Raw genomic sequence first — 14,928 nt, forward strand, 5'->3', positions numbered from 1 at the left:
CAACCTCTGCCTCCTAGGTTCAAGCAATTCTTCTGCCTCAGCCTCCTGAGTAGCTGAAATTACAGACACCAGCCATCATGCCCGGCTAATTTTTGTATTTTTGTAGAGACGGGGTTTTACCGTGTTGGCTAAGCTGGTCTTGAACTCCTGACCTCAGGTGATTCACCCACCTCAGCCTCCGAAAGTGCTGGGATTACAGGTGTGAGCCACTGCACCCGGCCCAATTACACATATTTCTAAAGTAACCAAATGGGTTGTTTCTATTACCAGTTACACATAGATGATAGAGCCTCCAGGGTAGTCTCCTATGAAGAACGGGCTTCGCCCCAAGCCCTGCCTTCACCACCCATCCCCTTCCCCATCTCCTGGATGCCTGTCTCACCCCAGTTCAGGAGCCATACCTGGTAGACAACCATGCGTCCCTTGAAGATGGACATAAGATGAGGCGGCTCCTTGCCCATGGGGACCCGGATCTGGACTGGTTCACCATTGTACTTCTGGTCGAGGATGACGGCTTGATAAGCCGATGCTGCAATTTCATCTTGGCTGGCCTGGGAGCCCTGAGCAGGAGGGAGTGAGTGGGATCGTGTCGGCCCCCAATTCTGACCCCATCCTCAGCTTCAGCAACAACTTCATCCCCAATTCTAATCTGGTTCTAAACTCAATTGTCTTCCCCACCAAACTCCGCTGTGAAACAGCCACAACCCTGATCTGACCCAGACCTCAGTTCTGACCTCAACCTCAAACCTAATTCTTTCCCAGACCCAGCCCAGCCCTGACCTACCTACAACCCCAGCCTTGACTCGGAACTTCCTCCTCTCCTTTCTGTTCCTCCCTCAGGGAAGCATCACAGGCCCCACACCACTCACTCCCAGCACCTACCTGCTCCCTCCCATCTAGACACAAAAACCCACGGGCAGAGCAGGTGACAAGAATGTGCAGAAGGCAATTAAAATTGGAAGGGAGACTCAGAGAACTAAAAGGAAAAGGGATGTGAATGGGGTACTAGTGGGACCTCGTAGCCAAAGCAGTCCATCTTGAAGGGGTGAGCTCCCCATCCCCAGAGGAATTCAACCCAAGGGTGATGGCCACTTAGCAGGAGTATGTACAAGGTGGAGCTAAGCCAGCTGTGCTCTAGGTGGGACAGGGCGGGACCTGACCTGCCAGATGTAGAGTAGGTAGTGCTGCTTCTCGCCGATGAGGTAGGTGTAGAGCAGCAGGTAGCAGTCGCCCCCGTAGAAGTGGCCTTGCCACTTGGAATCCACAGGTGCCAGCTCTAGGTCCTCAATGCGCCACACCTAGGGCCAGTGTCAGGCCAGGGTGACGTCCAGAACAGGCTCCACCATCCCTGCTCCACCCAGCACGGGCCGCTCTGCCCTCACATACCTGCACGTCCCCACTCCCATCATCCACCATCTTCTGCTGGGCAGCCACCTGGGGCTGGACATGCATGGACGAGGCATCGAACTTCACCTGCTCCACCTTGGCTAGAGTGGGAGAAATCATGACACCAGTTGTCACCAGCGGAGGGCCCCCAGGTCCTCACAACAAAGGGAGCTCTCAGCTCCCTTTTTGTGACAACTGGAGTTTGTCCATGTCCTGACCCATTGGGATAAGCTCAGAGCCAGCATAAAAGTCTTTGTGGAAGATGCATGTCAGGGAAGGACAGTAGGACCTGTCCTGCCAGTAGGACAGCACTGGACCAAGTGGCTCTCCTGGCCTAGCCCCTGGATCCTGGCTCCCTCGCTGCCCCTGCCTGGCTCTCACCCACGGAGCCCACAGTGTGGGTTTTGCCCAGGCCTGAGGTCCGGTTGGGCACGGTCCACTTCTGGAAGAGCTGCTGAAAGACGGCCGACTCTGCCCCGTCATTCTGCACCTCCACCTGTGTGCTTGGCGGGTACTGCTTGGCTTTGATGAAGTTCTGGGAAGAGAAATGGGTGGCTGGAAGCTAGACCCCTCCCCTGGTCCCCACTCCCAATGCAAGCCAAAACCTGGCTCTAACCCCAGCCAGGTCCACCATCAGATCTACCCCTGGTACCGAACCTGAACCCAAACCCAGTGCCAATGCTGATCACCAGCCTAACCCTACTCTGACCCCAACATCAAGGTCAAACCTGATACCGCATGAAACCTAACACTGCCCTCAAGCCTCACTGTGACCTCAATCTAATACCCAGACCCAACTCTGACCCCAATCCCAAAGCCAAATCTAACTCCTAGCGTGACCCTACCTCATGCTAACCCTAATGCCCAGTCCCCTATCCAACGCGGGTCCCCAAGCCAGTTAGGGTCACAACTCTAGCCCCAGAAATGACCCAAATTCTGACTTGGCCCTCGTCTGAGCTTACCCAATCCCCTTTTGTAGGAAGCCAGCCTCCTTCCATTTCTCCTTTCCTTCTTTTTTTTTTTTTAGATGGAGTCTTGCTCTGTTACCCAGGCTGGAGTGCAGTGGCTTGATCTCAGCCACTGCAACCTCTGCCTCCCGGGTTCAAGTGATTCTCCTGCCTCAGCCTCCTGAGTAGCTGGGACTGCAGGTGTCTGCCACCACACCCAGCTAATTTTTGTATTTTTAGTAAAGACAGGGTTTTGCCATATTGGCCAGGCTGGTCTCAAACTCTGACCTTGTGATCCACCCACCTCGGCCTCCCAAAGTGCTGGGATCACAGGTGTGAGCCACTGTGCCGGCTCTCCTTCCCTTCTCTAAATCCTGCTCAGGTCCAGGGAGGTGAGAGCCCATATCTTGAGGTGGCCCCATAGTTGCCTGGTGGTTGGCTCCCTGGCGTACAGAAAACCCCCAAGATGACTGCAGGATGGTCCCTCAGCTTCTCTCATTGGGCCGTGCCCAGCCCCCATCCTGCCCCTCCCAGCCTTCCCTGCCTGTGTCTGGCACTGTGCCCTGGTCTCAGTCTGCCTGCCCACCCCATGCTGTTCTCTCTCCTATCACTCTGCCCTCCTCCTGGGCCCCCACTTCTACCAGCGCATAGTTCATGGCTCCCTTCTTCTCCTGCTCGTTGGCTTTCTTCCCCTTCCACACGTACATCTTCAGGCCCCCCTGGTCCAGGATGTAACAGTCCTAGAATCGGGAGAGGTTAAGAGTCTGATGGAGCTGGAAGTGCTGGACTGGGACAGCCTCACACACACACAAGTCTCTCCCTCCCATGCCCACCCCAACCCCCTGGAATTTTTCTGCTTGAGGGAGAGGGGGCCAGGCTGCAGTGGGCTGGGGGTCTCCAGACCCTCTCACCTCGTGACTGAGCAGGTTCTGCGTCAGCGGCTGCGTGGCGATTTCCCTCATCACCAGATTCCCCTCGGAGTCAGACACACTGCAGGACAGAAGCAAGGCATAGATGGGGAGGGCACCCATGCCCCTCAGCCAGGGCACCTGCCCCCGGGGAGTCCCCAGCACCCAGGAAGACCCCGCTGGGTGCTCACTGGTACAGCTTGAGTGCGGCCTTGAGTGCCGGCTCCACCACCGTGTCCGGCACAGCAGCCTTCAGCTCACAGCGCTTGCCCAGCACGCGGTTCATCACCTCCATCAGCTGTGGAGATGCCGATTCATTCTCTCCATCCACCACACCTACGTAGGTGCGCCCTCCTCGCTCCTGGTCTCGGATCTCCTTGGCCAGAGTCATGCCCTGCAGGAAGGCCTCTGGTGACCCATCGGGAGGGGTGGGGAACAAGGCAGTGTCTGCCACCCGACACCCTGCCAGGCAAGCCCAGATCACCTACTGCAGCCGCAAGGGTTGAGTCCCTGCCCTGCTTTTCCCATTGGAGGGGCCACACTTTTAAGCCATGTAAGGAAATCAGGGGAAAGATAGCTGGGAGAGCAGGCTTCCTGGGTCTTCTGTTCTGACAGCGTGGGAAACATGTGCTTAGGCCTCACAGTTCAGGACGAGAGCCAAGCCCCAAGGATCACAGTACTCAATCTCTTTGCCCCAAAACATGCTTGCAGCCTCACAGTGCACGCACAGTGTCAATGTGCTGTGAGTAGAAACACACGCATGCCCATGCCCGTTTCATTCACCGCTGGATCGACAAGGCTGGGCACAGGCTCTGCCACACTGTAGACACTCATTCTATCTGAGTGGAATGGACTCAAGCACACACATGCAAACTCCAGCACGCACACCTGCCCCAAACACACGGAGACAGATTCACCTTCAACCACCGTCCCCAGCAGTCAGCAGGGAGAGGCCTGGGGAAAGGGAGCCGAAGGGGGTAGGTGCTGGGTCTGCAGGAGCAGGCGGGGGCAGGCTAGGATTCGAGATGGAGGTGTGGTGCATGGGCAGGTTACCCTGAGTCTCTCCATGCGGTTGCTTTCAGGTCCGTTCCACTGGATGATTAGCTTCCCGAGGTCCAGGAGGAAAACATCCCCTCGGTTGAAACTCTTCCAGGACATCTCTACCTAGGGAGCCACGGGGGAGGTACAGACCCCACTCAGAGCTCACCTACCATCCACCATCTTGGCCATCGCTCCCTGCCTCTCACCCCTCCTCAGCTCCTGCCCTCCACCCTGGCCGATGCTCCAGCAGGGCCTGCCTACCTCTCCAGCTACCACGTTCCTCTTGCCCTTGACATGCAGCAGCCTCTGGACGTCAAAGGAGTTGGTCTCCACGTGCTTCATGCCGGAAGCCACGCCACCTTTCTGGATCCTGAGAAGAGAGGTGAGCTGATCTGACGGAGTGGGCTGGGAGGTGTGCCTGGTCCCTGTTCTCCCAGGTCCTGGCTGCCGAGCTGGAGCCACGTGAGGGCCAGGCTGGGACTAGGTGAGGTGAATGACGTGCTGAGGGTGCAAACTTTAAGGAGTCCTGCACTGTCAGGTCGGCCTGTGGCGTGCCCTTGCACACCCTCACAGTTACAGAGACCTTAAAAACTGCACCCTAACAAAAACAAGCAATGGGGAAAGGATTCCTTGTTTGATAAATGGTGTTGGGGAAAAATGTCCAGCCATGTGCGGAAAGCAGAAACTGGACCCCTTCCTGAAACCTTACACTAAAATTAACTCCAGATGGATTAAAGACTTAAACATAAGGCCTAACACCATAAAAACCCTAGAAGAAAATTTAGACAAAACCATTCAGGACATAGGCATAGGCAAGGACTTCATGACCAAAACACCAAAAGCATTGGCAACAAAAGCCAAAAAAGGCAAATGGGACCTAATCAAACTCCACAGCTTCTGCACAGCAAAAGAAACAGTCATTAGAGTGAATCAGCAACCAACAGAATGGGAAAAAATTTTTGCAATCTACCCATCTGACAAAGGGCTGATAGCCAGAATCTACAAAGAACTAAAACAGATTTACAAGAAAAAAACAAACAAGCCCATTCAAAAATGGGCAAAGGACATGAACAGACACTTTGCAAAAGAAGACATACATGAGGCCAACAAACATATGAAAAAATGCTCATCATCACTGGTCATTAGAGAAGTGCAAATCAAAACTACATTGAGATACTATCTCACGCCAGTTAGAATGGCTATCATTAAAAAATCTGGAGACAACAGATGCTGGAGAGGATGTGGAGAAATGGGAACACTTTTACACTGTTGGTGGGAGTGTAAATTAGTTCAACCATTGTGGAATACTGTGGCGATTCCTCAAGGACCTAGAAATAGAAATTCCATTTGACCCAGCAATCCCATTACTGGGTATATATCCAAAGGATTATAAATCGTTCTACTATAAGGACACATGCACATGAATGTTCATTGCAGCACTGTTCACAATAGCAAAGACCTGGAACCAACCCAAATGCCCATCGATGATAGACTGGACAGGGAAAATGTGGCACATATACACCATGGAATACTATGCAGTCATGAAAAGCAATGAGTTCGTGTTCTTTGCAGGGACATGGATGAACTTGGAAACCATCATTCTCAGCAAACTGACACAAGAGCAGAAAATCCAACACCACATGTTCTCACTCATAGGCGAGTATTGAACAATGAGAACACATGGACACAGGGAGGGGAGCATCACACACTGGGGCCTGTTGGGGGGAAATAGGGGAGGGACAGTGGGGGGTGGGGAGTTGGGGAGAGACAGCATGGGGAGAAATGCCAGATATAGGTGATGGGGAGGAAGGCAGCAAATCACACTGCCGTGTGTGTACCTATGCAACAATCTTGCATGTTCTTCACATGTACCCCCAAATCTAAAATGCAATTAAAAAAAAAAAAGCCAGGCGCGATGGCTCAAGCCTGTAATCCCAGCACTTTGGGGGGCTGAGGCGGGTGGATCACGAGGTCAAGAGATCGAGACCATCCTGGTCAACATGGTGAAACCCCGTCTCTACTAAAAATATAAAAAATTAGCTGGGCATGGTGGCACGTGCCTGTAATCCCAGCTACTCAGGAGGCTGAGGCAGGAGAATTGCCCGAACCCAGGAGGCGGAGGTTGCGGTGAGCTGAGATTGTGCCATTGCACTCCAGCCTGGGTAACAAGAGCGAAACTCCGTCTCAAAAAAAAAAAACTTTGCCTTGACAAGCTCTCTCACTTTTTCAGGGCTAGGGTAGGGGAGTAGCAATGTTTAGGTATAACCAAGATAATTTAAAAGTTCCTGTATTTAGGCCTACCAACAATTTGGTGTACTGGGAAATCCCCCCCTCTGTTATGTACCCTCTGATAGGAACTGGGCAGAATAAAACCGCTATTAAAAAAGAAACAAAAAACTGCACCCTAAGCTGGGCGTGGTGGCTCACGCCTGTAATCCCAGCACTTTGGGAGGCCAAGGCAGGCAGATTACCTCAGGTCAGGAGTTTGAGACCAGCCTGGCCAACGTGGTAAAACCCTATCTCTACCAAAAATATAAAAATTAGCTGGGTGTGGTGGCGGGTGCCTGTAGTATCAGCTACTTGGGAGGCTGAGGCAGGAGAATCACTTGAACCCAGGTGGTGGAAGTTGCAGTGAGCCAAGATCGCAGCACTGCACCCCAGCCTGGGTAACAAGAGCGAAACTCCATCTCAAAACAAAACTGCAACCTAGATCCTCACTCACCTCACCCGAGTCCCTGCCCTATGGAGATGCATGCAAAAATAGGGCCATGATATATGAATAGTGGGAAATGTCTTAATAGGCCAGGTGCGGTAGCTTACCCCTGTAATCCCAGCACTTTGGCAGGCCAAAGTGGATGGATCATTTGAGTTCGGGAGTTTCAGACCAGCCTGACCAACATGGTAAACCCCATCTCTACTAAAAATATAAAAGTTAGCTAGGCATGGCGGTGCACGCCTGTAGTCCCAGCTACTTGGGAGGCTGAGGCAGGAGAATCGCTTGAACCTGGGAGGCGGAGGTTTGCAGTGAGCTGAGATCACACTACTGCATGCCAGCCTGGGCGAGAAAGTGAGACTCCATCTCAAAAAAAAAAAAAAGAAATATGTTAATAAATAAGGACAGAATCCTGAGGACAGGGGATCAGAGTAGAAGAAAAGAAGAAAGAAGTGCCACCCCAGTGCCCATGGGAACGGATGACTGCTGTAGCGTGGGGAGAGAGGAGCAAGACCAAAAAGATGGGTAGGGCCGGGCGCGGTGGCTCAGGCCTGTAACGCCAGCACTTTGGGAGGCCGAGGTGGGCAGATCACGAGGTCAAGAGATTGAGACCATCGTGGCCAACATGGTGAAACCCCATCTCTACTAAAAATACAAAAATTGGCTGGGCATGGCGGCACGCACCTGTGGTCCCAGCTACTCAGGAGGCTGAGGCAGGACAATCACTTGAACCTGGGAGGCGGAGGTTACAGTGAGCCGAGATCGCACCACTGCACTCCGGCCTGGTGACAAAGCCAAGATGCTGTCTCAAAAAAAAAGTGTGGGGGGGGTGGTGGTGGGGATTGTGGCTAATTAGAGAGCCCCTGTCCTGTCCTACAAGTCAGTAACAACTCAGATCTAGAGTGTGTGTTTCCCTGGGGAAAGCTAGGCCAAAACTTCAACTCATACAGAAAAGCCAGCAGTCTGGGCTGGGAGTGATGGCTCATACCTGTAATCCCAGGAGACTTTAGGAGGCTGAGGTAGGAGAATTCACTTAAGCCCAGGAGTCTGAGACCAGCCTGGGCAACAGAGGAAGACTCTTGTCTCTACAATCTATATATATATTAAAAAATTAGCTGAGGCTGGGTGCACTGGCTCACACTTGTAATTGCAGCACTTTGGGAGGCCAAGGTGGGTGAATCATGAGGTCAGGAGTTTGAGACCAGACTGGCCAACACAGTGAAACTGTTTCTACTAAAAATACAAAAATTAGTTGGGTGTGGTGGTGGGTGCCTATAATCTCAGCTACTCAGGAGGCGGAGACAGGAGAATCCCTTCAACCCAGGAGGCAGAGGTTGCAGTGAACTGAGATCGTGCTGCTGCACTCCAGCCTGGGTGACAGAGCAAGACTCCGTCTCAAAAAAAAAAAAGAAAAAAAAATCTGGCATGGTGGCTCACACCTGTGGTCCCAGCACTCTGGGAGGCTGAGGTAGGTGATCACCTGAGGTCAGGAGTTCGAGATTAGTCTGCCCATGGTGAAACACCATCTCTACTAAAAATACAAACATTAGCCAGGCATGGTGGTGGGCGCCTATAATCCCAGCTACTGGGAAGGCTGAGGCATGAGAATCGCTTGAGCCCAGAAGGTGGAGGTTGCAGTGAGCTGAGATCACACTACTGTACTCTAGCCTGGGCAACAGAGCAAGACTCCATCTAAAAAAAAAAAAAGAAAGAGAAAAAGAAAAAGAAAAAAAAGAAAAGCTGGCAGTCTTGGTTTTAGTGTGGTAGGCCTGCATTAGAGATAGATGGGGGAGCAGCCATTTCCCTGTTGGCCAGAGTTGGGGCCTTGATTAGCACTGCGCTCTCCAGGACATTCAAGTAGGGGCTGATTTCCAGAGACTCACGAGGGTTACAGAATTTCAGAACACCTCCAGACCAAGGGCAAGGCAGTGGCAGAAATAAGAGTTGGGGAGTGGAAAGGTGAAGGAAAATCACCAAAAACTCCTGAGGGTCCCCCTCGTGCCTCTCCCCACAGTTTCTGGATCCCTTCCCCGCCCCAGGTCACCTCCGCCAGCTCCGAGTGTTCTTCCCAGCCCAGAGCAGGCCTGGGTGTCCCTGCCTCTTCAGTTCAGCCCCAACCTCTCCGTCCCTACCCCTCATCCACATTCCCCCGCCTGCAGCGCGCTTCCCTACACAATGCCTTGCTTGAAGTAGCCTCGGAAGGCCTCGCTCTCGTTGCCCTGGACCTCGCGGTGCTGCACAGCCCGGCCCTTCAGGAAGTCGTCCATCTGTGTAGTGTAGATGGCAGCTGCCCCCTGCTCATCCTGGGAGGAGTTCTGGCCAATCCAGTAGTGGATGTCATAGGACAGGTTGCTGGCTGTCTTGTGGATCTAGGGGAAGGGTGTCCAGTGTACCTGAGGCCCTGGGCTCCCACAGCCCCTCCCGCACATGTGCCTTCCAGGACCATGGGGGAGCTTGGCACAGGGCCAGTGCGCTGGGCTGCTGGTCAGGAGCCCTGAGTCATGCCCCAGCTTTACCACTGAGTCTCTGAGACATGTGGCAAGTGGCTTCTCCGCTCCTGGCCTCCCTTGCCTCATCTCAGAAATAACTTGCTTGTGCCAGGCTTGGTGGCTCACACCTGTAATCCCAGCACTTTGGGAGGCAGAGGCAGGCAGATCATCTGAGGTTAGGAGTTCAAGACCAGACTGGCCTACATGGTGAAACCCCGTCTTTACTAAAAATACAAAAATTAGGCCGGCATGGTGGCTCATGCTTGTAATCCCAACGTTTTGGGAGGCCAAGGCAGGCAGATCATGAAGTCAAGAGATTGAGATCATCCTGACCAACATGGCGAAACCCTGTCTCTACTAAAAATACAAAAATGAGTGGATGTGGTGGTGCATGCCTGTGGTCCCAGCTACTCGGGAGGCTGAGGCAGGAGAATCATTTGAACCCAGGAGGCAGAGGTTGCAGTGAGCCAAGATCACACCATTGCGCTCCAGCCTGGGCAACAGAGTGAGACTGTCTCAAAAAAAAAAAAAATTAGCTGGACATGGTGGCAGGCACCTGTAATCTGAGCTACTGGGGAGGATGAGGCATGAGAATTGCTCGAACCCAGGAGGCAGAGATTGCACTAAGCCAAGATCCTGCCACTGCACTCCAGCCTGGGCGATAGAGCGAGACTGTCTCAAACAAAATAATAAATAAAATACAATACAATATTAAAATGAGTCAATATAAAGAAAAAAATATAAATATCTTAATAGTACAGGTGGTACCAGGGTGTGGTGAAAATCAAGGTGATATGAAGATGACTGCGAGGCCAGGCGTGGTAGCTCACACCTGTAATCCCAGCACTTTGGGAGACTGAAATGGGTGGACTGGATCAACTGAGGTTAGGAGTTCGAGACCAGCCAGCCTGACCAACATGGAGAAACCCCGTCTCTATTGAGAAATACAAAAACAGCCAGGCATGGTGGCTCACGTCTGTAATCCTAGCACTTTGGGAGGCTGAGGCGGGTGGATTACCTAAGGTCAGGAGTTCAAGACCAGCTTGACCAATATGGTGAAACCCCATCTTTTAAAAAAAAAAAGAGAGAGAGAAATACAAAAACAATTAGCTGGGTGTGGTGGCAGGCACCAGTCTTCCCAGCTACTTGAGAGACTGAGGCAGGAGAATCGCTTGAACCCTGGAGGTAGAGGTTGCAGTGAACCAAGATCGTGTCACTGCACTCCAGCCTGGTGGACAGAGCAAGACTCCAACTGGAAAAAGTTGAAAAAAAAGATGACTATGGATTTTGAAAATGTGGACATGAATTAGGGTGATATGGCAACAACTCAGAAGGCCCCCCAAGACTGTGAATCCACAGAAGTTGGCCTCAGATGGGAGCTGAGTGGATCAGGGCAGGGAGAGCCTCTGACCTCTGTAAAGCCACCACGAGGGTGGCCACTTAAACACACTCAGTGAATTCTGTCTTGAGGTGAAGCCAGGCCGGCTCTCCCCATAGCCCCCAGCCTGTGCTTCCTCCCTGACACCACAATGGCTTTTGCTCTCTGCTCAGCCCCTCCCCTGCCCCTGACTCACAGCCAAGATGATGTAGCAGTCACCGTCGAAGAAGCTCCCAAAGGTGCTGGAAGGAACAGGTACCATCTGCATGGCCTAAGGAGAGAAAGACGGGTCAGAGGGGCTGACCGGGACCACCAGGACCCCTAGGCTTGGGAGGAGGAGGGCCCAGGAGGAGCAGGGGTCGGAGAAAAAGCGCCGGGCCCAGGAATGAAAAGAGAGAAAAGGAAGAGGGGAGAAGGAAACTTCGTGAGGGTGGGAGAAGGGAACTCGAGAGAGGGAAAGGAAGGCATAAGTGAGGAAGAGGAAACGGAGAGGAAGGTTGAGAGCAGAGGGGGAGGAATGGAGCACAGGGAAAGGGAGACCAGTGGGGTGTGGATGATGTGGGAAGCGCGGGGCTGCACTCCCGGGGGCCGCAGGGCAGGAGCAGAGGAAACGAAGAGAAAGCCCACCCTCTACCTTCCCTCCCTCCACCCCAGGCCTGCACGGTGCCCACGCCCAGACGGGGCCTCACCTCAATCCTCCATATCTGCAGCCCTGGGGTCGTGACGTTGAGAGAGCCTTTGACTTGGGTGCTCAGCGTGGTCATGGTGAGTGAGCCTAGGGGAGAAGGCGGTGGAGCAGAGGCACCCTGGGTTCAGATGCTGCCCTTCCAGCCTGGCCCTAGAGAACTCCCAACAGTGCCAGGAGGTTGCAGACTCAGGGGCCGGGGGGAGCATAGAGAGCTACTCCCTACTCGGGGACCATTGCTGCTTGTTTGGTACCGAATCCACAGTGTCCAGCACAGTGACTATGCTGGATAAAGGAAAAGAGAGGGGGAGGGGAGGAGTGAGGGATAGATGAATGAATGAATGAATGAACGAATGAACAGAGTGAACCCTCCCACTGAGAACCACCCTCTGCCCACTGAACTGGAAGGAATCCTTCCTCCCCAAACTTTTCTCCTCATGTCAGCCCTTTCTCCTTTTTTTTCTTTTTGAGATGGAATCTTGCTCTGTCACCCAGGCTGGATGAATCTTGGCTCACTGCAACCTCCGCCTCCCAGGTTCAAGCAATTCTCCTCCCTTAGCTTCCCATGTAGTTGGGATTATAGGCACCCACCACCACACCTGGCTAATTTTGTATTTTTAGTAAAGATGGGGTTTTGCCATGTTGGCCAGGCTGGCCCCAAACTCCTGACCTCAGGTGATCCACCTGCCACAGCCTCCCAAAGTGCTGGGATTACAGGCGTGAGCCACCACGCCCGGCCAGCCCTTTCTGCTTGGACCTGTAGCTGTGTTCGCCCCAGCTGCTCGTCAGCATCACCCGGGGAGATTCTGAACATATTGATGCTCTATGCTCAGGTGGCATCCCCAGAGATTCTGATTTAATTAGGCCAGGGTGGGGCCTGGGAATGGGTGCTTTATTTTCTGCCTTTTGGGAGGCGGGGCATGGGTGCTTTTAAAACTCCCCAGTGATTCTGATATGAGCCAGGACAGAGTGAGCCACGTGTTCTCAGTTATTCTCTCCCTAGGTTTGTTTTTTTTTTTTTTTTAAACAGAGTTTCACTCTTGTTGCCTAAGCTGGAGGGCAATGGTGCAAACTCGGCTCACTTGAACCTCTGCCTCGGGGGTTCAAGCAATTCTCTTGTCTCAGCCTCCTGAGTAGCTGGGATTAGAGGCACACGCCACCACTCCTGGCTAATTTTTTATGTTTTTAGTAGAAACGGGGTTTCACCATGTTAGCCAGGCTGGTCTCAAACTCCCTGACCTCAGGTGATCGGCCTGCCTCGGCCTCCCAAAGGGCTGGGATTACAGGCATGAGCCACCGTGCCCGGCCTCTCCTTCCTAGTTTTGAGACTCCTTCTCACCAGGCCAGAGGCCACCCAGATCTCCACGGAGCCTTTCACCAGCCTGGCAGGGAGCTGCCCTCCATGAGTGCTCCTTGAACTGGTGAATAAAAATGAAAGGGCATTTGGCCGACAGGTCAGGCCACCACTCGCTGACAGCCTGAAATCTCACTATCTAATCTCTCCTTGCACCTTGACTCTGAGTCACCTCTTAGTGACTTGGCCTTTTAGTACTTGGAACCTCCCTTTTCTGAGCCCTGAGGGGTGGCCGCTGCTTCCCTGGCATTCTGGAGTTTGAGGCAAGGCCCTGCCCAGTCTCTGATCAGAGCCTCCTCCACCGATCAGCAGCAGCTTGCTGTGTATATGTAGGAGCCCCTTGGGCCTGGGTCTTGTCTGATGGCCTGTCGGCTATGGCCTCCTCCATCAGGCAACCATGGCCTCCTCCATCAGGTATTTTTCAACTCGCCAAGTCCCCAGGGCTCCCAGGATTCCTGGTCCAGCAGAACCAGTTGGGTACAAAGGAGGGGAATGTTTTCTGTTTCATTTCTATCATCTCCTTTGTCTCCGTCCCCCCTTTTATTGATTTATTTATTTTGAGATGGAGTTTAGCTCTTACTGCTGAGACTGAAGTGCAGTGGCACAATCTTAGCTCACTGAAAGCTCTGTCTTCCAGGTTCAAGCCATTCTCCTGCCTCGGCCTGCCAAGTAGCTGAGGTTACAGGTGTGCGCCACCATGTCCAGCTAATTTTTGTATTTTTAGTAGAGACAGGATTTTACCATGTTAGCCAGGCTGGTCTCGAACTCCTGACCTCAGGTGATCTTCCCGCTTTAGCCTCCCAAACTTCTGGGATTGCAGGCGTGAGCCACTGTGTTTGGCCCCATCCCCCTTTTTCTTTGACAGTCACTAGCTGCATGAACGTGCATTTCCCTTCTTCATCTATGAGCTGAGGGGGTCAACTTAGGGGGTCAACTAAATCGATGATCTCTAAAGTCCCACCCAGGAACATGCTGATTCTAGGGGTAACTGGCAGCAAGAGGAATAGAGGGTGGACATGAGGAGGCACTTCTTGCTCATCAGAGGGCATTCGGGTGAGCAGGGACTTGAAAAAACCAGTGCTCCCCCTCCTTGGAGAGAAATCAGGATTGGGACCAGTCCCCACAGGCCAAAGGAGTGGGAGCTCTGAGACGTGGCCCCCCTACCGGCTGTATACCCTCCAGCTGCTCCTGCCCTCTACCCGTGTTGCTTAGAGCAGACGCCTCTCCTCCACCCCTTGGCAGGGCCCCCTCCTTACTTCCCCTGTCTTCCCTGCACCGCCCCCAGCCCTGCCACCATGGGCCCTGGTTTGGATTTCAGCTGTCTTCTCCCTCAGCTTCAACTCACTGGCTTCCCCCACTCCTGGTACTTTCTCTTCTATGTCCCCAGACCGGGAAGGGCACCGTCACGCCAAGACCCCAAAGCCAACCATCTGTGCAGCATCCTGGACTCCTCCCCATCCTGCCCTTCTGTTCACCTAAACTCCCTTGAGTCTCCCTGATACACACAGCCCCCTGGCCCCTCTCTGCTGGCACTCTGCCCTCGAGAAATGCCACACTGCTGGCGGGCCCCTCCCCCATGCTGCCTCTCACCCCACGCCTGCTCTCACTGCTCCCACCCGGAGAGCTCTCCCCACCTTTCTTCTCTTGCGTAACACTAACATGCTCTTCTAGACTCAATTTAGGTCTCATTTCTCCCAGGAGACCTTCCCAGAATCCTCAGGCAGAATCCCCTCGTCATCTTGGACTGTCCCCACTCTTGGTCTCCTGACCACATGGTGATGAAAGAACCTGATTGTAAGTCTGAGGTCTCTGAGCTCCAAGACATAAATATATTTGTCTTTGTAGCCCCCGGCTCCTAGCACGTAGTAGGTGCTCAACAAATATTCACGATGCTGAAAGGCTGAACTGTGGGATGGAAGGAGGACCCTCTCAAGGCCTTGGAGGGGTTTGGGCTCCTGCCCTCTTCCTTCCTTCCTTCCTTCCTTCCTTCCTTCCTTCCTTCCTTCCTTCCTTCCTTCCTTCCTTCC

General features: G+C 53.1%; 1 protein-coding gene across 1 annotated transcript in view; it reads right to left on the reverse strand.

Moving 5' to 3' along the window:
* VIL1 (villin 1) overlaps positions 1-14,928 on the reverse strand; it is a 32,466-nt gene that overhangs the window by 15,981 nt on the left and 1,557 nt on the right. Inside the window, exons 2-13 of the mRNA XM_032278226.1 lie at positions 11,552-11,637; positions 11,059-11,133; positions 9,168-9,364; positions 4,544-4,652; positions 4,295-4,405; positions 3,433-3,635; positions 3,245-3,323; positions 2,975-3,073; positions 1,768-1,921; positions 1,387-1,487; positions 1,161-1,298; positions 402-560 (exon numbers count right to left, since the gene is read on the reverse strand). Of these exons, the coding sequence (XP_032134117.1) occupies positions 402-560; positions 1,161-1,298; positions 1,387-1,487; positions 1,768-1,921; positions 2,975-3,073; positions 3,245-3,323; positions 3,433-3,635; positions 4,295-4,405; positions 4,544-4,652; positions 9,168-9,364; positions 11,059-11,133; positions 11,552-11,626 (1,500 nt within the window). The 5' untranslated portion in view covers positions 11,627-11,637. The remainder of the gene's footprint in view (positions 1-401; positions 561-1,160; positions 1,299-1,386; positions 1,488-1,767; positions 1,922-2,974; positions 3,074-3,244; positions 3,324-3,432; positions 3,636-4,294; positions 4,406-4,543; positions 4,653-9,167; positions 9,365-11,058; positions 11,134-11,551; positions 11,638-14,928) is intronic.

This window comes from Sapajus apella, unplaced genomic scaffold (assembly GCF_009761245.1).
Source record: "Sapajus apella isolate SASKATOON/1434 unplaced genomic scaffold, GSC_monkey_1.0 scaffold10, whole genome shotgun sequence".
NCBI classification, from domain to species: domain Eukaryota; kingdom Metazoa; phylum Chordata; class Mammalia; order Primates; family Cebidae; genus Sapajus; species Sapajus apella.